Here is a 23448-nt window from a genome sequence, read left to right as displayed (position 1 = left end):
CTAGAAGTTTATCAGTATATTTTCTTCTCATAATGGCATATCTTTCTCCTGCAGAAGAAGAATTTGATCAGGATTTTAATGCATATTCTTGCTCAAATACAACTGATGGAGAGGAGCAACATAAAGCCACCTGTGAACCACAGCACAAGAAAGACTTTCAGAAACCTTGGAAGTCAACGTGCAGTGATTTGCCCAGACAAAATGCATTGGTTCAAAGTCTTTTGCCCATTTCACCGGCTAAAGAGAGTAAACAAGACGCAAATCCTAAGAGGACCTCAATTAAATGTAATGTCATCAAAAAGCACATCTCCTTAGAGAGTCCCTGTCTGGATGACTGCCCGGAGGGTAGCAAGAGTGTACACTCAGTGTTTACGTTTAACCGTTTTGTATCCAGCAGAAGTAATATGGCAAAAGTCACACCACCTGTCAGGAAAAGCAGAACACCACAGTCCCTTCTGGAAAGTAAGCCAACTACCAATCTGGAGATTTCTAGTCGCCGTTCTTCAAAAATGTTACCCAAAAAACCCAGTGTGCCTCATCGAACGTCCCTAAAGATTACCACACCGAAATCAAAAGTAAGCGAATGTAGAAAATCCTCGCTTCCTGCTTTAGAAAGATCTTGCACTGTCTCAAATGGCTTCCGTGCCTCCTCCTGTGCAGACGATGATGATGGGGTATTTGTGGATTTCTTCTCTCCAGCTAACAACCCTAGGAGACAACGAAGCTGCCTTTTACCCAGCTTGCCCTTAGAGTCCAAGGTTCAGATCCCCTTTGAACTGGAACCTCAACCTAGCCCTGGGAAGAGGAAGAGGGGCAAGAGTGAAACCACAGGGTCTGAGTCGGCCAGTGCCAAAAAGAGAACACATGGGGTGCCCAGTGTAAGAGAAACCAGCAGTGTAAACAGCATGTTGGATCAACATGCGCATCCACACCAGGATACAAAGGGATGTCCATCCTCCGAGGACAATGATACAAAACAAACTCTGACTAGAAGAAGTAGGCATAGCGCATTGCCATTCTCTAGAGTGTCTAAAGACTTCACTGATGAACTGACTAGTGCCCCTGACCAGCAGAGCGCTTCAACAGATCCCACACACCTTTCAAAACCAAGTTTGGCAGCAGCAAACAAAGCACTAGATAAGCAAAAAAGTTTGTCCTTGTGTCGAGTTAAGAGAATCAAACTCGACACAAGGACAAACAAGTAAAAAGGAGCCGACATTTCAAAAGTATGTGAATTCTAAACCAAATATATATATATATATATATATATATACATACATACATAAGTGTTGGGATGTTACCATGTCATCAATATAATCAATGCAATGGTATTCAAGACATTAGCATGTTTTACTAATCAATATACATGGAGAATACAAAACAGTAAGAACACCTGCTCTTTGCATGACAGACTGACGAGGTGAATCCAGGTGAAAGCTAAGGTCACCTGTTAAATCCACTTCAATCAGTTTAGATGAAGGGGAGGAGATTAGGCTTAAATCCTTTTTTCAAACGGAGACAATTGAGACATGGATTGTGTATGTGTGCCATTCAGCGGGTGAATTGGCAAGGCAAAATATTTAAGTGCCTTTGAACAGGGTATGATAGTAGGTGCCAGGCATACCGGTTTGTGCCAAAAACTGCAACACTGCTGGGTTTTATATCAATAATGGTCCACCACCCAAAGGACATACAGCCAACTTGACACGACTGTGGGAAGCATTGGAGTCAACATGGGCCAGCATCTCTGGAACGCTTTCGACACCTAGTTGAGTCCATGCCCCAATGAATTGAGGCTGTTCTGCAACACAATATTAGGAAGGTATTCTCAATGTTTGCTATACTTAAATGTAACTGATCAACATCAAACACTTTTGCCTCTCAGGTAATAATAATAATAATAATAGTATGCTGTAGATTTGGGACAGTGGTTGAGTTTCATTATCCACATGAATGTTTGCAATCTTTTCTCTGCCAGTGTCCCAAATGTGATACCGTTTTATTACAGCAGCATAATGGCATTAATTAACCATATCATACTACCTTGATCAGTATTTCAGTGATACAATGTTTTTCAGCCTTTGCATGGCCCATGTAAGTTTATCATTTTGTGAATTTAAGTTTTAATATAGCCTATTGAGGATTCCCCTGAAATGATGGAAAAACAATATTAAATTAATGTGTTTAATACTGATGGGGTGATACATTTTCTAATAAACAAATGTTAACCTTTCTTTCTAGAAGAACCTTACAGACAATTTGTGTTCGCCTGATACCATCACACAAAAACAAGCGAATAAGCATTCAGCAGTTGTATGCAGAGGAACTACCTATGCTGCAGCAGCTGGTGACACGGACACAATTTTTGACCATTTAAATTTAAGCAAACGGAAAAGACAAGTCAATGTGTTGGGCAAGAGCATGAACAAAAATACAAAGTTAACCACATTGATCATCTAAGTTGCTTCTGTGGTGGTGTTGGCTGTAATTGTTATAGCCCAGCATTGGTTTACCCAATAAATTACCTGAAGCTTCTATATCGTGTATGACTCTTATTTTTTTTTTTATAGCCAATCATTTTAAACTGTCATGGTTTTGATTTTCTTAGATATTTACTTAACCTGACAGTGTGACTTGAATACGACTTAGGCCCGACACCTAGAGTTGGTCTACTTGTTCTCTGTGATCTCTTGGTAAAGCCAACCTGTGGAGGAACAGTGGCATATTGTTTGCCTTTTGTGTTCCATTCCTTTTGAACACAGCTGCTCAGAAACTGCAGTGGGTGAATGAGTAGTCATGATGGTCTTTGAAGCTGCTGCCACAGGGGCTCTCTGTGTGATACCTACATGTTGGTAGGATAACATCCTCTCCTGTGAAAATGTACCTGACACTCTTCTGTGTTCGCTCAACCTGAACAAAACTTCAGCGCTTAACACTATGGAGAGATCTTGTTTGAATTCCCATGTGAACTGTATCGCAGAATATTTTTTTTTTCATCATTACATGAGCTAGTTCGTCTACATTTTAGTTTACATTTAATAGAGTGATTTGAATAGAATGTGTCATGTAACTTCCACCCCAAAATCTGATGGAGGAAATAAAAAATCTGGGTACGTATCAGGAGAACTAGCCCCTTTATTTACAACTGTGGAAGAGATTTCAACCTTCACAGAAGAGCCCGTGTAATAGGAGCGAGGGTTCTCCCCCAAAGAATGTAAGCTTGTAAGAGGTGCTGCGCCACTTTCTGGAATGTGTTTTTTTTATTTTTTTTTTATTAAAAAATGAAAGTTTTTCCTTGATTGTTTTTTTTTTATCATAGAAGGCCATTTTTTGTGCTATGTTGCAGGAACTGGCAGTTACAGGTGTTTATAAAATGCAAAAATCTCTAAAGGAGGGCCTTGTTCAAAAGTCCTGGGAGCACTCATAAGATATTATGGAGTGAACTGTTTGGATTTGGCTTCAATCCCCTCCGCATCTTGACATAGGTAGTCTTACCATTCACCAAGAGTGGAATGAAGTCATGTACAAGTCATGACATAAACCACTTTTATCCTTTTTGTTCTTCTGACACTATCAGCATTATCAAACTTAGATAATCTATGATTTTGTAGAGTAGTTTACTGAGGCAAAATATGTTTAATGAAATGTTTTGATGAAGCATGACATCTGATGTGATTTTTCTACCCTTAGCAGTAAGGGGAGTTGTCCTGTATGTGTATCATTGAGCATTTATTTGTATGACCACCTAATGTAGAAGTTGATTTTTATCTTGAGTACTTGGCTTTATAAGATGCCATTGTGCATGTGCTCTTAAAGAACTTCAGGAAACATGATGCCGTAACCACTTTATTCGCTTCATGCAGCCTAACTGTGTGATTGTTGATGTTTTCTATGCACGGCTGTTGCACATGTTCAATCGGTAATCAGATCTTTGTACCCTTGTGTGCTTTTCAGTTAAACCCCAGATAGATTAGAACGAGGGCCAATGGAAGTTGACTATGGATAGAGCCTGAGTCATTTCGGTTTTCATAGACCAGCCATCAACGGGACCTCGTCATACCCAAAATAATTTCCTTAATTTGTGAGAGGCGCATTGAAATGGAGCCTGGTGCAACCGTTCACACCAACTCTTTGTCTTGGGTTTATTTAGTGCAGACTCTTTGTTCAACGCCTGCCCTCTTGCACTGCTGCCAGAACATTGCATAAGTGAAGCCAAAAATCCCCTTTGAGGAACCTCCAAAAAACGTAGTTGTTGAAATTCCTCGTTTGTTTCTTGGCAAAGGAGTGAAAAATGAATAATAGCTCTTTAGGCTTTTTACCCTCTAACAGAAAATCCTCCTAGCCGGCTTGTTTGATGTCAGAAAAACGTTCCCAGATCAGTGTCAGCAATGGGCAGCCAGTCTCTTGCATTGCTACTGAAAACATGGTTGCCTCCCTGATGAACACCTTTCTTTGGTAATATCAACAGCAGCATTTATTTCCATCCCATATAATCAGCTTCCATCATAGTGATGATGGTTGATGTCCATCTTAAAGTTCAGTGAGGAACTTATTTCAGCACTGCGTTAAGGACAATCCTTTGCGATGAAGGATGACCAAACCATGCCATGCTTTACTAAAGAAAGCTGAAACCTTTTTTTTAAACCTTTTTTTATCAATGAATCCTTTCATGTCCATTTGTATAGGGGTTTTGGGTGTGTTTTCTTTTGATTATGGCAGATTTAAAAGGGTTCTGTTGTCACGGAGGATCTAGGTGTTGTAAAACCTTAAAATGAAAAACAAGAACATGTTCTAAAGCGTGGTTGGACAGGGTGAATTGTTTAATTATTGTCGATTTGCTAACGCACTTTGTCACAACAGCCCTCAGATGAAATGTCAAGCAATCCTCAGCTCAGTCGATATACTGGGCTACCTTCTCAACAAAAGGCCTGTTAAACTTTTCTCAACCCTTGCTGTATGCTGACTGTTTCCAACCCCGGCATTACTAATATGCAACGAGCAACCTTTTTATCACACCTGGGCCACATTTATGTCACGGACGCCCTGTTATGCATGTAAAGCAGTCGTGTATAGGGCCGTGTACTGGTGGGCTTTTTTGGATGCCCTCTGCTCAGGACGCTTTCACCCCAGACTTCCGACTGGGGGACTGGAGAGCGGTTCCTGACGGGAAAGAGCCTGTTCGCCCTGTCACTAACTGTCGCTCAGGTGTTCAGTGCTGATTGCCCGTGAGGGGGCGGTGGTACTACGGTGTCTGTATATGAGATGGATGGTCCAGAATAATAATACCGGCGGTGCGCTTCAACCTCTTTTTCACTGTTTCATGGCCTTGTGTGAAGAGGAAATCAACACCCCATCAAATTCTGCAGATATCTGGCATGTGGTGTTCACTGTTTACCTATCCAGAGCTGTACCACTGTGTTGCCGCTCAATATCAACAAAGGAAAGCAATATGCAAACTATTGAAACTGAGACTTTATGGCTGCTATTACCCCTTAGTCATTATTTAGGCGTGTAATTTGTGTTGAACTCACTGTGTGCGAATGTACTCTAAAGTGCATATAATTTGTTAATAATTTTTCAATCCAGACTCTCTAAGGACATTAGTTATGACAAGCATGCCCACAGAGTAAGTAGATTTCAAAACATATTTGTTACAGCAACATTTAGGATCTTAGACAGATTAACATTTGATTATGTCTTGTTGAACTTCTTGGCGATACTTTGCCTTCTCAACCTACGAACCTCGATATTTAGAAAGGTTTTCTTCTTTACACCTCTGGCTCCTCAGAAAGCAGCACATATTGACCCAGGTGGTCCAAACTCTGGGTGGGTTCCCAGTGGTGGACCAGGTGTGTGAGAACACAACCCACGTCGTGTCGGTGGGCCACTGACATTCTCCTGGGCATCGCCTGTGACTGCTGGTAATATTCCCCTAAACAGGTTTTGTGGTGTTTGGAACAAAGACAATTCCAGAAGAACCATGTGAACTTTCAGATCAGTTTCCAGCAGCACCTGTAAGTAACTGAAGATTCTACTAATATTGTATACTGTTCTTATTCAAACAGCCCTTGGGGTCATATTGGTTAAGTCTATGCTTTTATAATGAAATGGCCTGGTCGGTTTACTATCATATGCTGCAACTGTCTCCAAGAGCTGGAATTCCAAACAGTAGGAAGTGGGTATGACACCTACTTTTATTGCCATTTAATGAATTTTCAAAGTGGTTTTTCACTCCAGCATCCTGTGTCAGATGTGGATGTTGCTTCTTCCTGTCCTCTTCCATTCATTAATCTTTGGCTTGCATCTGTGAAGGGGAAGGGGTGTTTTGCTATAGAATACTGTCTCATCACATTTCCTTTTGAAATCGCACACAGTTCTGTTGTGGCGGCCAAAACAATCTCCACACTCCCTGAAGGCTCTTGATGAGCCAGGTCATTTGATTTGAATGGGGCCATTCAGCATTTTTACCTGACACACGCTCAATCTGTGCTGATTTCTGTCTTGTGCAGTAGTGGGTAGTGCTGAGGTAAATAGATTCCTGCAAAAGCCTGACGTTGTCCGAGAATCTAACTGAATTGAAAGTTGAAGGCATTTTTTAAACATCATAAGCATGACACATCAGACATTAAAACACATTTTTTATGTTTTGTGTTAAAGCAGAATGAAGACATAAGAACTGTAGCTTGAATTTAAGAATTTAATTTGAATGATGTTCTAAAGTCTATTTCTTTGCCTTTCTGACAACCATTATCCATAGTCCACATCAGAGTCCACATCATTGTTTCACATCAGATTGCGCGACGGAAGTCGGTTGAGGGACGAGCGTCACGTAGGAGTGACAGAATCTGACAAGACATTGTACTCCACACAGAAAAATTCCTAAATACACTAATCCTAATCATAACGCCAGTCGCTTAAAATAATTAAGTGAAAAGGTTTTGGTCCCAAATGTTCACAGAAGCATGGGTAAAATGTATTACATAAATTATTATAGCCATAAATCACATTTCTACAGTACAACAATTAAATTAGATTGATAAATATAAGCAGATATGCTCCACTTTCTCTGGATACATTGGATACAGATTAGAATCACGACAGAGTACGTAGCCTAAGTCAGGCAAAGGATGTGGAAGTTTAATTTCTCAGTCAATTGTGTAATCATGGAAAAAGTTGAACACACTTAGATTCACACAAGTGCATAATTAGGTTAATTGACATTGATTACATGTTTTGAGTAACATCCCAATCAAAGTTATCACATCTGATTTTAATAAATTTTGTGAACCTTTTATACATTTTTAAATTAAATCATGTAAGTATGTACAAGCTCTAAGAAAGAAAACCAGTAGATTCATTACTGACCGTAGCGCATTATGTTCATATTTGATTGTGTATTTGTACCCTAGTTTTCTTTGCTTTTAGTATTAGGCCTATTTTTTTATTTTAATATACATAAAATGTAACCATTTTCAAATTCATTGTATCAAATGTAATGGGGTGAAATATCGTTATTACAGAATGTACTTGGTCAACCTTGCATTGTGTCACACACTAACATTTCCCCTGGTATTGCTAGTTATAGAAAACAATACTGTTATCTCTACCACAGTTCCAGTTAGCTATAAATATCTATTTCATCCTTTGACTGCCTTGTCCCAGTTGGTAATGCAGTCCAAAGCCCATATGTTTCTAAAAATACACAGTTCATAGACTTCTGCTCGTTACCACCTGTCAATTTTGTACAAAACAGTAAACTCTTTGCTGACATGTTGGAGCGAGTTAATCTGTTCCCTTCCTTGTGGAATGCTTGGAAGTGGTGAGGTTGCTGTTATGGAGCAGTTCAGTCTGTCTTGTCTGTAGTTTCCCAGAGTGACAATGCTCCTTTCTATGTCCGTCTGTGAGAGGCATGTCTCTGGGGCAGCCTCAGAAGTCTACTGGTCTGATCATCATTGTGGTAGACTTCAGTGAGTAGCCTGAGCCCTTCCAGTAGTACCATTTGATTCCATTGAATCGATTAGAGTTCTGGCCATGCTGGAAAAATATTCCGTTCAAGTTAGAGGGGCCGCAGGCGTCAAACCACCAGCCTTGAAAAGCAGAAAACAAGAGATTGTCAGTCTGAGGTTTTTCATGATGTGCATGGTCTATAAGACAACGAGCCCAATGAGGAGTTGTGCTTCTGATTCTAACACTGACGTTTTGTATTATCACATTACGATTAACTCCCACAGTTTTGTACCCTCAGTTTTGTTGAGTTCCAAGGGGAAAGTCTGGATTGTTATATCACATGGACTGCAAGTTGTGCAGCTCATTCCCCCTGTGTCTGTCATCTTAGTCCTATTTTTGTTCATATGCAGCTGGTTATCCCCAACAATTCCCTGAGGTATAGGGATTCCTCTATGCGAGACCTCGGGAGGGGAAATCATTTGGAGAGCAGCTTACATGTAGAGTAGGCAGACCCCGATACACGGAACAAGTCCAAGTCTAGCGCCCAAAGCAGTCTACAAATCAAAGGCATGGAGGAGGACCTCTATTCTGAGCTCAGAGAGAGGGGGAGGGGGAAATCCGTAGTTCCCAGACTATTAATGTCAGCTGTTGCAGGGGCTGAATTCCCAACTGAGTTAATCACTGATCTGCTCATATCTAATTTTGCTTGAGAGCCTTGACCCCACGACAGAAAGAAAAGGCAAGACGTCTTTTAACTTTTTTTTCTGGGGGTAGTGCCAAACGCTTCTTGGGGGGGGGGGTTAATGTGAAAATGGAGGAAATAATTGATCTTAATGAAGGCCGGTGGAAAAGTCGAAGAGATTGGCAAATTAACCTGTTCCTTACCTCCTGTTGTCAGTTGTGAGCATTTGCAAACACATCTGTCATTGTCGGCATCTTTTGTGCTGAAATCACTTCCTGGTTGACCAAGGCTACTAATTTTGCCTGCTGTTCCACTGTAGCCTTTAAGGTGTATCCTGTGTAAAGAAAACAGAGGAATACAATGTGAGGAGGAAGTACATGATTGCCATTCGTCGGAAGACCCAAGTTTAGTCCGCCAAGGATTCCTTACTCTGCTAGCACTAACTTACACGATGCTGTGTTTGAATATCCCTTGGTTTTCCGTGACTACTTCTGAACCTTTCTTGTGCTCCATGACAAGCTATCGGCGCCCAAACTCAACTATGGACCATGAAACCAGTGCCACTGCATTTTTTCATTGGTCCCCTCTGAGGGACTGATTTTAGTGTGCAATGAACTATCAGGTAGAACAGAACCAGCAGGCTCTGTACCTTGTAGGGTAAGAGTTGAGTAACCCTACTATAGGCTATGTCTACACACTAGTCATTTGCAAGTTAAGTGAAGCATGACAGCTGCAGTAGGGTTTGCTGACAGAAGGGCCCTGTTATGGTTTGGTTGTTCATTACATTTTACATTTTAGTCATTTAGCAGATGCTCTTTTCCAGAGTGACTTACAGGAGCAATTAGGGTTAAGTGCCTTGCTCAAGGGCACATCGACAGATTTTACACCTAGTTGGCTCTGGGATTTGAACCAGCGATATTTCGGTTCCTGGTTCAATGCTCTAACCGCTAGGCCTACCTTCCGCCCATTCATTCTGTCGAAAATATCAATGCTGGTGATGAGGTATTGATGTCATTGCTAAACTCTGTTGTTTTGTGGCCTTTGAATTTCAGTATGAAGATAAGTTATATGGAATAATTTATATTTCTGGTTCTAGAATAGTCAAGGGTCATACTTTGAGACTTAAGGAATTAATAGGAGTGTGCTTGAGTAGAGGTATAATGCTCAAACAGAGATGAAGTATTAGTTCTCTCCTTAAAATCAGCTTATGTTCAGCAAAGAAAATGGCAGGAACTGGTGATGTCTAGGGGTGCAGATTGAATGTTTAGGAGACCGAAGCATTTTAGTCTTCTGTTTCACAGATCCTGACCATTTTCCATATGACAAAATATTTATTTTGGACTGGTGACAAGTGTTTGATCCTCCCACCGCCCACCCAACATATTTATATTTTCAGGCAAGGTAAATATTTTGTTTGTCATTTGTTGATTTTAAAGTAAATTTTGTATGCACCATTTTGTTAGGGCTTACTTTAACATTACTACATCAAAACATCTTGAGTAACAGACTAAATCTGTCTCTGTCATACAGCTATGATAATGTGTTTCAGATCACCTATATTTAAAGGTCCTCCACACAGACTCCCCCAACATAGTTTCCGTCACATAAGTAGCCTAGCATTGGAACACCACACCTGGGAAATCTAGGCATACCTGTAGTTTTCTGCTTCACTGCCGAGAGAGAACTGGTCATATAGTGAGAATCCTGAGTTATCCTCCCAATCCATCATCTGTATTCTCAAGACGTATGGTTGCTGATTGGTCAGTATCGAAACAAATTCATTTCCCAACCAGTATTCACCTGAAGGCTTTCCAAAGCCCTTTAAAGGAATATAACAACATAATTATTCAACTTTTAATATGATCATAATGTTTGTTCTGTTTTTTGCCACTGGCCAGCGTTATCTAAGCTTTGTGCTGTGGGACTGGGATCATTTCCTCTAGCGCTCACCATTTTGTACTCTTTCCACGTACGGTGAAAGTCAACATGACCATCAAATCGTTTTTGTAGTACTGTCCATCCTCCCCCCTCCATCTCCATGTCACAGTAAGCCTTCAAACAAAACAAAGATTTTCTCCAGGTATCAATGATATTAAGTTCAGATGTTTAAGTACAGTGAGGGAGTTTAGACTGCAGCAACAAACATAACAATAAAAACAGTTCCATATCAGTAGTTTAAAAGCAATGGTAGTTTTGTGAGCACAAGCGATGTGTAATTACCAAGTTGTAACTCATCAATGAAAAGTATCGAAGGAGAACCCCTACTCAAGTTTAGGCATGCACAAAACAAACCAAAGGCCGAGAATATTTTAACTGACTCTGAATTAAAGGAAAGCTATGCCGTCATTGGCTACATTTGATTCCCGACAGATTGTTATACACATTTGCAAGACAATTGGCTGTGGTGGTGTCATTGCCTAAATGTACAGTTGAGGTCGAAAGTTTACATATACTTAGGTTGGAGTCATTAACTCGTTTTTCAACCACTCACTATAGTGTTGGCAAGTCGGTTTAAGACATCTACTTTGTGCATGACACAAGTAATTTTTCCAACAATTGTTTACAGACAGTGAAATAATCTATTACAATTCCAGTGGGTCAGAAGTTTACATACACTAAGTTGACTGTGCCTTTTTAAACAGCTTGGAAAATGATGTCATGGCTTTAGAAGCTTCTGATAAGCTAATTGACATCATTTGAGTCAATTGGAGATGTACCTGTGGATGTATTTCAAGGCCTACCTTCAAACTCGGTGCCTCCTTGCTTGACATCATGGGAAAATCAAAAGAAATCAGCCAAGACCTCAGAAAATAAATTGTAGACCTCCACAAGTCTGGTTCATCCTTGGGAGCAATTTCCAAACGCCTGAAGGTACCACATTCATCTGTACAAACAATAGTACACAAGTATAAACACCATGGGACCACGCAGCCGTCATACCGCTCAGGAAAGAGATGTGTTCTGTCTCCTAGAGATGAATTTACTTTGGTGCGAAAAGTCCAAATCAATCCCAGAACAACAGCAAAGGACCTTGTGAAGATGCTGGAGGAAACCGGTACAAAAGTATCTATAAAAGTAAAATGAGTCCTATATCGACATAACCTGAAAGGTCCCTCAGCAAGGAGGAAGCCACTGCTCCAAAACCGCCATAAACAGGCCAGACTACAGTTTGCAACTGCACATGGGGACAAAGATTGTACTTTTTGGAGAAATGTCCTCTGGTCTGATGCAACATAAATAGAACTGTTTGGCCATAATGACCATCGTTATGATTGGAGGAAAAAGGGGGAGGCTTGCAAGCCGAAGAACGCCATCCCAACCATGACGCACGGGGGATGCAGCATCATGTTGTGAGGGTGCTTTGCTGCAGGAGGGATTGGTGCACTTCACAAAATAGATGGCATCATGGGGAGGGAATATTGTGTATATATTCAAGCAACATCTCAAGACATCAGTTAAAGCTTGGTTGCAAATGGGTCTTCCAAATGGACAATGACCCCAAGCATACTTCCAAAGTTGTGGCAAAATGGCTTAAGAACAACAGTCAAGGTATTGGAGTGGCCATCACAAAGCCCTGACCTCAATCTTATAGAAAAGTTGTGGGCAGAACTGAAAAAGTGTGTGCGAGCAAGGAGGCCTACAAACCTGACTCAGTTACACCAACTGTCAGGAGGAATGGGCCAGAAACTTTTTGTGGGAAGCTTGTGGAAGGCTATCTGAAATGTTTGACCCAAGTTAAACAATTTTAAAGGCAATGCTACCAAATACAAATTGAGTGTATGTAAACTTCTAACCCACTGGGAATGGGATGAAAGAAATGAAAGCTGAAATGAATAATTCTCTCTACTATTATTCTGACATTTCACATTCTTAAAATAAAGTGGTGATCCTAACTGACCTAAGACAGGGAATTTTTACTAAGATTAAATGTCAGGAATTGTGAAACTGAGTTTAAATGTATTTGGCTAAGGTGTATGTAAACTTCTGACCTCAACTGTAATTGTACATTTATTCTGAATGTAGGCAGCTTATAAGTTGCATAGGACAAATGGATATTAACATAAGAGTTTAATTGTACCTTAGTCTCCTGTGTAGTGTTGGGAAGGGCCAGTGAGTAGACTCCACTGTCTGTGTTCCCCGACTTGTAGAGTGCAGCACAGTCTGGGTATGTGGTCGGTGTATCCTGCATCATGGTAGGCTTGTTCACTGCAGAAAGTGGAGAGCACATCAAATTTATAGTAAGTTTACTTTTCCATAAATATATATATTTACTTTTCAACAGTGGTTTTGATCTACTACATTTGAAACATTATTATTTTTTTTTTTACTAAACTATGTCTAAACAATTTTTTTTTTTTACTAAACTATGTCTTATTAATTAAGCGAATTGAATTGACCATAGCATTCTGGCCTTAATCAATGATGCTGCCGAGATGCCAATGTACCCCCCCCCCCGAGTCTGTCACCCTCCTCCACCTGCAGGGACGGAGATGGTGTAGATTAGGTTGTTGACGGTCTCCAGTAGCTCCTGTTGCTGCCGCTGCAGGGCAGAGCTGTTGATGGTGGCCCGGAGAAGCTGTTTCTCCAGCTCCTCGATGACGGCAGTCTGTCTCCGTACAAGTGAAGAGAGCTGCTCCTTCTTCTCCTTCAGCTGCTCCAGCTCCACCTGCATCTGCACCTCCATCTCCCCCACCCTCTTCTCCAGGTAGCTGGGGAGGAGGAAGGGCAGGGTACACGCTCAGCAACTTGCAACAGAGCTGGCAGGGCATTACTGGTCTTATAGCACTACTTAGTATGTTGATGTTGTCCCATCAATTATCACTGTTGTGGACTGTTGTACAATACATATGGCAACTCAACGTCCCTGGTTTCCAATCCAAGCAACTAGCTATCTAATCAAGAAGTTTGTTTTACAAAACTGTGTTTCACACAGAATATAGGAAACATTAGACTAAATATTTACTATCTGGTGTTTGTAGCCTTTTTAGTTAAAGCATGATTTAGAGATTGGGCACCTGCATGACTGTGCAGTTTACTACAAACAACAAAACATCCTTACCTGTTTTTGTCATTCAGCTTGCTTATTTCATTTATTTGGAAAATGAGCTGTTTTTCCAACTTATTCGTTGACAGAAAGTTCTCAAGAAGCTGACGTTCGAGCCGAGTTGTGTTATTTATTACCTAAAGATGAGAGACAATTACTTCCCACAGAAAATGTTAGATGAGATTGCGCTATTAATTGCTGCAAGCCCTTTACAGATTAAATTAAGTAAACATCATTTTGTTGTCATTAAGTCAGATATTTGGCAAGAATCAAATTAAGAACACAGGATCTTGAGGGATTTGCTTTTGTTTTCCTGCAAGTCATTTTAGTTTTGTATTTTCAGAATCTGCCCTTAAAGGGGCAATCAGCAGTTGCTAACTTGCCATGAAAAAGTATTTGCCCCCTTTCTGATTTTCTCTATTTTAAAAATATTTCTGACACTGAATGTTATCAGATCTTCAACCTTGACCTAATATTATATAAAATAAACCTGAGTGAACAAATTTACAATGTTGATACTTATTTAATTAACAAAGTTATGCCACACCCAATGTCCCTGTGTGAAAAAGTAATAGTCCCCTTACACTCAATGACTGGTTGTGCCACCTTTAGCTGCAATGACTGGTTGTGCCACCTTTAGCTGCAATAACTGGTTGTGCCACCTTTAGCTGCAATGACTGGCTGTGCCACCTTTAGCTGCAATGACTGGTTGTGCCACCTTTAGCTGCAATGACTGGTTGTGCCACCTTTAGCTGCAATGACTGGTTGTGCCACCTTTAGCTGCAATAACTGGTTGTGCCACCTTTAGCTGCAATGACTGAAACCAAATGCTTCTTGCAGTCTTTCCCATCCCTGTGGATACATTTTGGCCCACTCTTCCATCCAGAACTGCTGTAACTTGGCAACATTAGTGGGGTTTTGAGCATGAACTGCTAGTTTCAGGTCCTGCCACAACCTATCGATCGAGTGGTGTAATAGTTTGGGGATGCTTTGCTGCCTCAGGACCTGGATGACTTGCCTTCCTTGAAGGAACCATGAATTCTCCTCTGTATCAAATTTCTAAAGGAGAATGTCAGGCCGTACATCCATGAGCTGAAACTGGAGCACAGCTGGGTCATGGAGCAAGACAATGATCCAAAACACACAAGTCAGTCTGCATCAGAATGGATGAAAAGCAACAAATTTAAAGTTCTGGAATGGCCTAGTCAAAGACGAGACCTAAACCCAATTTGAGATATTGTGGCAGGATCTGAAACAAGCATGTCATACTCGAAAGTATCTGTTATTTGATCACATCTAATATTAGGTTTTGGTTGAAGATCTGATAACATTCAGTGTCAATTATGTGCAAAATAGAGAATGAGAAAGGGGGCAAATACTTTTCACGGCACTGTATATACATTTTTGGACTTATACATTAATGAAATGTACCCATTGATTCTTGAAGAATAGAACTTATAAATTCCTCATCAGAGCCCAAAATATAAGCTTGTTTTACTACAATGGTGTAAACAAAGTCAATGTAAACAAACACTGTATATTCAAAAACCCTCGATATAACTCATTTTGATGTCATGGATAGTCCATCCTTGCATTCATAGCTCCATCTATCAATTTGAGTGGTTCCAATTCTCCACCCCCATCCCTCAGCTTTTTACCCAAACAGTGGCGAGGACTCGTTATTGTTTCAACTACTGATTACTTTAAAGTGGCCATCTCTCACTTGGGGATGTGGTATGACCAAATGAAACATTGGTCTTTTCCTGGCTAGAAAAATATCTCAAATGAGTCATATGTGATGGATTCTGATATCTCCCTGTATTCTCTAGAGTAGTCTGTTTCATAAACAGCTCCATAGTTCACTGCAATTATTTTGGAACAGCTACAGTTGAAAATAAATTGTGCACACCCTGCCATGAGTTTAGTTTTTATCCACACTTACAGTAGACTGAACATTTACAATACAGCACCCTCAAGATATTTTGTAAATGTAGCCCTTTACTTGATAAAAGTTCTAGGAGTGCAAACTCAATTTGTAACAGTCCTATCTCACTTCATGTGCAAACACTTTGTGGTTCGCTTCACGTTCTTAGAGCACAATTAGCATGGGTGTAGATGGTTGTGGAAATCTGTTTCGTAACAGGAAAAAACTGAACAATTGAATTCCAATAAAGGACAAATATATTGGAAAGGGGGCAGTGGATGTAGAAGCTACTGTGAAAGAGTGGCTCTATAATGTAATGAATTTCTTTAGACGTTTTGAAATCCTAGGTCCAGAAAACCCCTTCTGCTTTTCCAGTTTGAGGAACTGAACTCAGCAAAAAGCTGGGCCAATTTGTTGTTTACATGAATGTTGGGTATGTGTCTGTCTACCATTGGAGCTGGTGTTGGAGACTTTGAACACACGGATGTCTGATTGTGACAAATTGATAGACCCTTTCTTATGGGAATACAACGACGTTAGTAACAGGAAATGCTGTGTAGTTCGTTCACAAAAGGTCAATGGCCTTCTAAAGCAAATCATAATCCTGGCCCTGTTGGACAGCATTCAATTTAAAATATATATATATATTGCCAATTTGATTACTTTTGTCATTAATTGCAGTGTTTCCCCTAGGATTTGTTTTCAGCGGTGGTGGCAAAGTTAGCATGGGGGGGCTAACGGCGGTGTCTCTGACCAAATATTTTAGAGGCCCCCTCTTGGCCACAGAGCTAATTTCCTGCATTTCTACACATTTTAACCATGGGGCAGAGAAACATTTTCAGTTTTAAAGCTAATTTCCTGCAGTTCTACACTTTTCCATGGCTTATGCAGTTTTCTTATGCTATCGGAGTGTCTCAAACATAAGAAAATCAATGGGGTCCCCATGCCATGACATTTTTGGAATTGTACATTCTCGCTGACTGTCCATTTTTTTTATTTTGGTGATTTTTATTTTGGTGATATATAGAGCTCCATGATCTTTTCTACATACTTTGTCTGGTTTTAGTCGTTTTAAGTTTACACTGAAAACATTTTGCTATCCCCGCTGCTGCTAAATGAATATAGGGGAAACACTGAATTGTTTGATGTAGTCTACTGGGTTATGAATGTTGAGTCATTTAGCATACAGTGCCGTGAAAAAGTATTTGCACCATTTCTGATTTTCTCTATTTTTGCATATTTTTTTTATACTGAATGTTATCAGATCTTCAACCAAAACCTAATATTAGATAAAGGGAACCTGAGTTTACAAATAACAAAAATGTATACTTTGGGGATGCTTTGCTGCCTCGGGACATGGACGACTTGCCTTAATAGAAGGAATCATGAATTCTAGCGATGTGAGACTGATCAACAACTACAGGAAGCGTTTGGTTGGAGTCATTGCAGCTAAAGGTGGCACAACCAGTTATTGAGTGTAAGGGGGCATTCACACGGGGGCATTTGGGTGGCAGGTAGCCTAGTGGTTAGAGCGTTGGACTAGTAACCAAAAGGTTGTAAGATAGAATCCCTGAGCTGACAAGGTCAAAAATCGGTCGTTTTGCCCCTGAACAAGGCAGTTAACCCACTGTTCCTAGGACGCCATTGAAAATAAGAATTTGTTCCTAACAAGTAAAATCAAATAAAAAATTGGGTGTGACAACTTTTTTTTTTTTTTAATGAAATAAATGAGATAAGTATGCAATTGTTGTATTATTTGTTAATTCAGGATCCAGTTATCTAATATTAGGTTTTGTTTGAAGGGCTGTGAAGCTGAGAATTAGAAAGGCGGCAAATACATTTCACAGCCCTGTATACAGTATGTATATATATCACACACACAAAACCAATATTGTTAAGTAAAAGGTCCTCACCTGCGCCTCTACGTTGGTCAGTTTCCGTGTTTGCTCAGTGGTCTGACTCAGCAAGTTAGCCCCAATCTCTATCATGGCTGCGGTGTGGTTGTGGACAGCATTCTGCTGGATCTGGGCCATCTCCTGCTTCATGCTTTCCTGGATATAGTTCTCCAGCTGCAGTAAGGATCAATAAGAGTTGACGAAGGCAGGTTAGTGAGATGGTTTAAGTGATATATCAGTATTATTGGTTCACTGTGATGGCGTCAAATTAATTGCGTATGATACTGTGGTTTACCATATGGATGTCACAGTGACTGCGTAGCCTATTTCTCTTTTAGAATGACTCCTTTTAAGCAGTACAGCCTTGTCATAGAGTTCATGTCTTTTCCCCTTGTCTGACTGAGAGGTAGATGTAGACAATTATCCAGTGACAGGCCAGGCATTTTGACTAATGTTTAGATTTACATTATATTGAAGCCTTAAATTGCTGCAGGAAGTTCACTTGCTTCTCTTGGGTTCAAAAATAGAAGACTGAGAATATTTTCCCAGCATCCCTTCTGGTTCATATTAATGCCATCACTTGAACTATATTAGAGATTAATATCTAACTGAAAATCTACACTTTTTATATGGTTGTTTTTGGTTACATCAAATTGTATCACAATCAATCGGGCCTGCACTGTAATTCCCTGTCAACATGCTATATTCAACCGCTAAGGTTCTTTTTGTAAAATTGTACTTCTGAATGAGCCTTTACATGAATTGGGTTCAGTCATCGTGGCGACAACTAATAAATTGTAAAATGTCTACTAATGGAAAAGTTCTAAATAAGCTGTCTTCTCTAGTGTCTATTCCACATGGTATCATTGTCTTCAGAGAAAATAAAAGCTTTAGATAGGAGTTATGTCCCCTATTCAGTATCCAACTGTCCGATTTAGAACAAACCCAATCATAAAGCTCTTTTCTACATCAAGTTCCTGAGTGGCAATTAGGCCTGAAAGTCTTGTAAACAGGATGGAAATGATGAGTGATGAGTTGCATCCTCTACGACACAGCGTCTTCCACTGCAAGATGATATCATGGCACTTGTAGACCTAGTTTTTCTGGTCTTTGTTTGCGTAAACAATTAGGTTGTATACCCATCTGCCAAGAAGCTAAGCTATTGTGACTAAATTTAAACTGGGAAGCATATTTAGCCTTTCCCCATGTCAATGAATGACAGTGCAGCAGTTGGTGCTAATTTTTGAATTGGTCTTCCTTTCTCCACTTCCATATTGGCTGTGTTCTTGGACACAGACACGTGGAGGCTGGAAGAGTGTGCCATCGGAACTGCAAGCGGGAAGTTCCCAATGACGGCAATCTAATCAGCTGTTTACTTGTTGTTCCTCCCTGCTAACATGAAAAGCGTGACCGCAAACTGACACATCTTTTAAGTCCATCCGCTGGACTCCCTATTTTTTTTTTCCAGAGTGGGACAGTGCAATAATTTGAGGTATTACCTCTGCTCTCACAATACATGTTCATTTCATCAGTTGATGTACAGTGATTTCCTTTGTCCTTGACTCAGGGTCTTACATGGTGCAGTACAGAGGAAGAGCCTTTCCTCTGTTATTACAGATCATGCCAATATTCCCACAAGCTGTAGTGTGTGAAATTGACGTGTCAGGAAAAATTACATTTCAGTTTATTAGTAATGTATTTGGGAAATGGATACTTACATTTTGCATAAGGCTTTGTTCTTACGTGTTAGTATTAGTAATTCTCTTCAAATGACCCTATTGCATAGTCTACTTTTTCCTTTAAAATAGCTCTAGAATTCTGGACGCATTGAGCCGACCTCACTTTTACCAGGAGTCTCTTAACCTTTGCAGATCTCCCATAGATTAGTTCCGCTCACTTGTTTGTTTTACATCCAATGTGTTGCATTTCAGTTAAAGACTGGACTTCCTTTCCATGACAGACATTAATGACAATGTTCTTAATCCTTTCCAACCAGAGTAGTCACTTTAGGCCAAATCCTAACCTTGAACACACATAACTCTGACTATTGTGTAGCATAAATCATGCATGTCAATTGGATTTGAGATTTTAGCAGAGTTACACACATGTTTGCGCACAACAAATCTGTCCTTCGAGGATAGAATTCTGTGAGGCAGTGAACGCTTAATGAATTGAATGACGGATTATCACGGAGTCTAAAGACTACAGATTCACTATTTTAATGGCTTCATTTCGAGGCTTTTAAACTCTAGTGGAGTGAGAGCTGACTTTTCAGATCAATCACTGTCCTTAATGTATTTTTAAGCTATGTTGAGTGCCTTATTCAAAACATCATCCTTTAAAGACTACATTTTTCTAATTGAGGTGTTCTTTAAGCAGTGGCTCTGATGTAACAGCAATGACAAAAGGTCTGGGACCCTAACGCTTCGCAGCAGCTGACCTAGCTGGCGGAGTGATTCAGGTCAGGCTCTGTTTCCTTGGAGAGGTGTGAGCTGTGTGATAAGACTTTGAAGTTGTGCTTGTCTTGTCAGAGCTCTATAGACCTCATCATTAATCAAACTCTATAGAGAAGAAAGAATGGAGGCAGCCCAAGCAGAGGCACTCTGTTTCTTTCACAAGTGATGGCTCAGCAGTGCTGAAAGGGATGCGCACACCCTTCATCTGGGCACCTGTGTCGAGGCTTTGTCACTTCTCGGGCCCTTCTCACCCACTCACAGAGCCACCACAGCCCTGCTTCTGTTCTGGGACGCTTCTTTGTTTTATGGCCTTTCAGGATACTTTCTTCCTACTTCGGCTCACATTCGCTTTCTTACTGCTCAAGACTGAATCCATGTCAAGATGCCCCCTTCGAATAGTAGGACAATGTCACAATTCACTTGCCAACATCCTTACAAGGTCAAGTTCAGTCCTCTCAATCAGAATCTGAGAATTCTTTGAATCTGAATGGAAGTCTTTCAAAGCCATCTTGGCAGTAAGGGAAGTGACTGGAGTATAACGCGCCTGCACATCACTGAAAAGTTGGTGTGTACACTAGGGCTGTGAAGATACTGGTATCACTATTTTTGGGGGCTGAAATTATTTGTTCCTTTTAAAAACCTGCTGTATGTAAAATATTGTGTGCTATAGCTTGGAATATAAATGTGACTCTGGATGACAACATGATGTTTGTTTCCAACATTAGGGCTGTTTTCCTAAAGAAGTAAAATCCGCTTTAAGTTTAGTTTCCTGCCACGATACTAACGAGAATCGTGATACTGATATAGTCCTGGCGCTAGTGTATACTCTTGTATTCTCTCATGGGGGGAAAATAAAACCGTCCTATAGAAAGCAACTTGTAAAATGATGCTCTCCAACCTTGTTCCTGGAGCGCAACTGCCCTGTAGGTTTTCGCTCTAACCCTAATCTAGGGCACCGGATTCTATTAATTAGCTGGTTGATAAGCTGAATTGGGTTAGTTGCAACTAGGGTTGAATTGAAAACCTATACAAGGGTAGCTCTCCGGGAACCGGTTTGGAGAGCCATATTGAGCAGAGTGGGAAACCAGAACCTGTAGCTGGCCTATATGAATATTTCCCTGAGTTGAAATGAGTCCATGATACTACATAACATCACCTCTGCACAGTAAGATACATAATGAGGTCAGTTTAACACAGATTATACATCTATGCCGAAGGCTGCAAAAGCTTACTGTCTCTTAACTTTATCATCTTACATTTACGTAACAACATAATTAGGGCTGTGACGATCAAGGAATTTTGGATGATTGTAATTGGCCAGCCAAATGACCGCAGTCTCCGTAATAGCCATTTGAATAGCAATATATTTTTTATTTCTATGCATTTGCTGCCGTAGAAATAGACTGAATATAACGGGCGTCCCTTTTCAAGTCAACGATGGCATAATGGGTGGACTGGCGGCCATTGCGAGTGTACCCATAGGCGCAAACAGGAAGTAAAATGATATGCTGTGATTTGTTGATTCAACTCGATATCATAACAAATACATTCCATTGCATGACCCACATCAATTAACAGAATTTGAATGACAGATTCATGTTAAGGGTACAGCTGAAATGGACTCAACCGCAGGAATGCTCAGCGGTCCCGTCTTCAATCAGCTGATTTAAAAATGTTATGGTTATGATGGTTATTTTCATGACTCCTTCATCCATGACCATCAGTTAATTGTGCCAGCCCTAAACATAGTGGCAGAGCAGCAGAACCATTCATTTACTGCTTAATCACTGAACGTCTCATAGCACCCAACGGGGTATCCGGAACCAAGTCCCTTATGTTTTAAATATACTCATCTAAAGAGTGCAAATAACATATATTTTTGTGGAACCATTTGTAACATAAATTAATTGGAGAGATGAAACAGATCATAAAATATAGAGGGACAGAATAAAAAAAACGTATAATATCATGCGAATGGGTGTGAGACCGTGTTGAACACACACACCTGCACTACCAGTAGAGAAGCTGTGTGACGTCAAGCAGAACACTGTACCTTGAGGAGCCACTGCGTGTTGTTCTCCATGATGTTCTCCAGCTGCTCCAGCCTCTGGGCAGACTCGTCATACTCTGCCGGATCGTCCTTCTGGACCAGGTTGGTGTAGGTGCTGCTAGGGGTCCTGCAGTTGTCCTGCTCAGGCAGCAGAAAGGTGTAACTGCACGGGCCATTCTGGATCTGGTATTGTCTCTTAACAGCTGTCGTGTCTGTAGTTTTCCTGTAGCCGGCCCCCAGGGCCAAGCAGCCACTCAAGACCAGTAAGCCAACATAAAACATTTTAAGAATTAAAACAAAAATGTGTATTGTTATCCAAAATTCTCCTTTTGGGTCACTCACTGCCTTTCAATGGATTTGTTTTTAGAAGGGAAATATTGTTGTAATTCTTTCCTCTGGAATATCCAAATGCACACAGTCCTCTTTCAATTCTTCAGGTTCTTTTATAGGCAGGAGGAGGGGATACGGTCAGCGGGTATACCGGGTAGATGGTGTCATTCCTGCAGGTTCCCAGTCCTAGACTGCACGCTTCCCCTTTTTCATTAAGCCCCCAGCCTCTTGGTTTCAGCTGCAGTTGGCCCTCTGATTAGCTAGATATGGGAGTGAAAGCAAGGCCCCTCCCACTACATCCCTGTGGCCAGTCACTGTGAAGAGCCGCTGGGCTGGAAGCAGCAATGTGGAGACTCGTTCTTACACACACACACACACACATACACACACACACAGGAGCAGATGCACTAATTAAACACTTCCCGCCGTATCCTCTTGTTTGCATGAGATCGAGAGCTTTATGAACAGGTCAGGGAGACAGATGGGCAGATAGTATAAAGTAATTACCATATTTGCGTGTTCTCACAAGCCGATGGCCGATCATCTATTCTGGATGCAGCTGCCTTCTTCCAGCAAAGTCTGCAATTGCAATATCCATCCCTACCCACTGTAAATATGTTTTCCCCTGTTGACGGCAAAAGCACAAGCATTTTTCTAAGTATGAGAATGTTGCGGGAAAGAGAGACTATTTCTCTGTCGTCATTCATCCCATTCCGATCTCTTTGCTCCGTCTTAAGAAACATTAGCTCTTATTTCCTGTCATTCTCCAACTCTGGGCTGTATCAGGGTCTTGGTTACATATGAAGGGGTGAGATCCAGTATGTTTACAGAGGGAGAAGAGTATCTGGCTGAAGTTCTGGGGACATTAATAAAGCTCATCTGTCCACTTCATGTCATCTTAATAAGATGCTAAATCTCTATTAATGTGACTTAAAATAAACTGAACTTGCCTTCACAGAGCCCTGTTGTTTTTTTTCCTGTGTGGGAATGAAGTAGTCAAGGTTCTTCATCTAGTCCTTTTTCAAGACGCTTCTTTTTTCTTTATCACCTCTGATCTTGGCTGCTGTTGACAGGCAGCTGGGAAACTACCATAATCACAGTACTACACAGTAGCCATGTC

At 40.7% G+C, this 23448-nt stretch overlaps 1 protein-coding gene and 1 pseudogene across 1 annotated transcript; one reads left to right on the top strand and one right to left on the bottom strand.

Moving 5' to 3' along the window:
* LOC139377168 (microcephalin-like) overlaps positions 1–23448 on the top strand; it is a 32825-nt pseudogene that overhangs the window by 3356 nt on the left and 6021 nt on the right.
* Positions 6689–22558, bottom strand: LOC139375696 (angiopoietin-2-like). Its single transcript, XM_071117504.1, has 9 exons — positions 22002–22558; positions 17511–17666; positions 13689–13810; positions 13106–13338; positions 12708–12835; positions 10580–10681; positions 10282–10448; positions 8833–8963; positions 6689–8087 (listed from the first exon to the last, which is right to left on the bottom strand). The coding sequence occupies exons 1-9, from the start codon at positions 22278–22280 to the stop codon at positions 7927–7929; spliced, it is 1479 nt and encodes a 492-aa protein (XP_070973605.1). The 5' UTR covers positions 22281–22558; the 3' UTR covers positions 6689–7926.

The sequence above is a fragment of the Oncorhynchus clarkii genome, chromosome 20 (genome assembly GCF_045791955.1).
Source record: "Oncorhynchus clarkii lewisi isolate Uvic-CL-2024 chromosome 20, UVic_Ocla_1.0, whole genome shotgun sequence".
NCBI lineage: Eukaryota > Metazoa > Chordata > Actinopteri > Salmoniformes > Salmonidae > Oncorhynchus > Oncorhynchus clarkii.
This window is presented reverse-complemented; position numbering and strand designations above follow the sequence as displayed.

Bases quoted from the DNA above. Each gene is read 5' to 3' on its own strand.
- LOC139375696 (XM_071117504.1), bottom strand. From the start codon at position 22,280: ATGTTTTATGTTGGCTTACTGGTCTTGAGTGGCTGCTTGGCCCTGGGG. The intron at 10,449-10,579 runs GTGAGCGCTAGA...ATTCCTTTAAAG, and splicing joins CGTGGAAAGAGTACAAAATG to GGCTTTGGAAAGCCTTCAGG. The intron at 8,964-10,281 runs GTATGCCTAGAT...TTCTTTACACAG, and splicing joins AGTGAAGCAGAAAACTACAG to GATACACCTTAAAGGCTACA.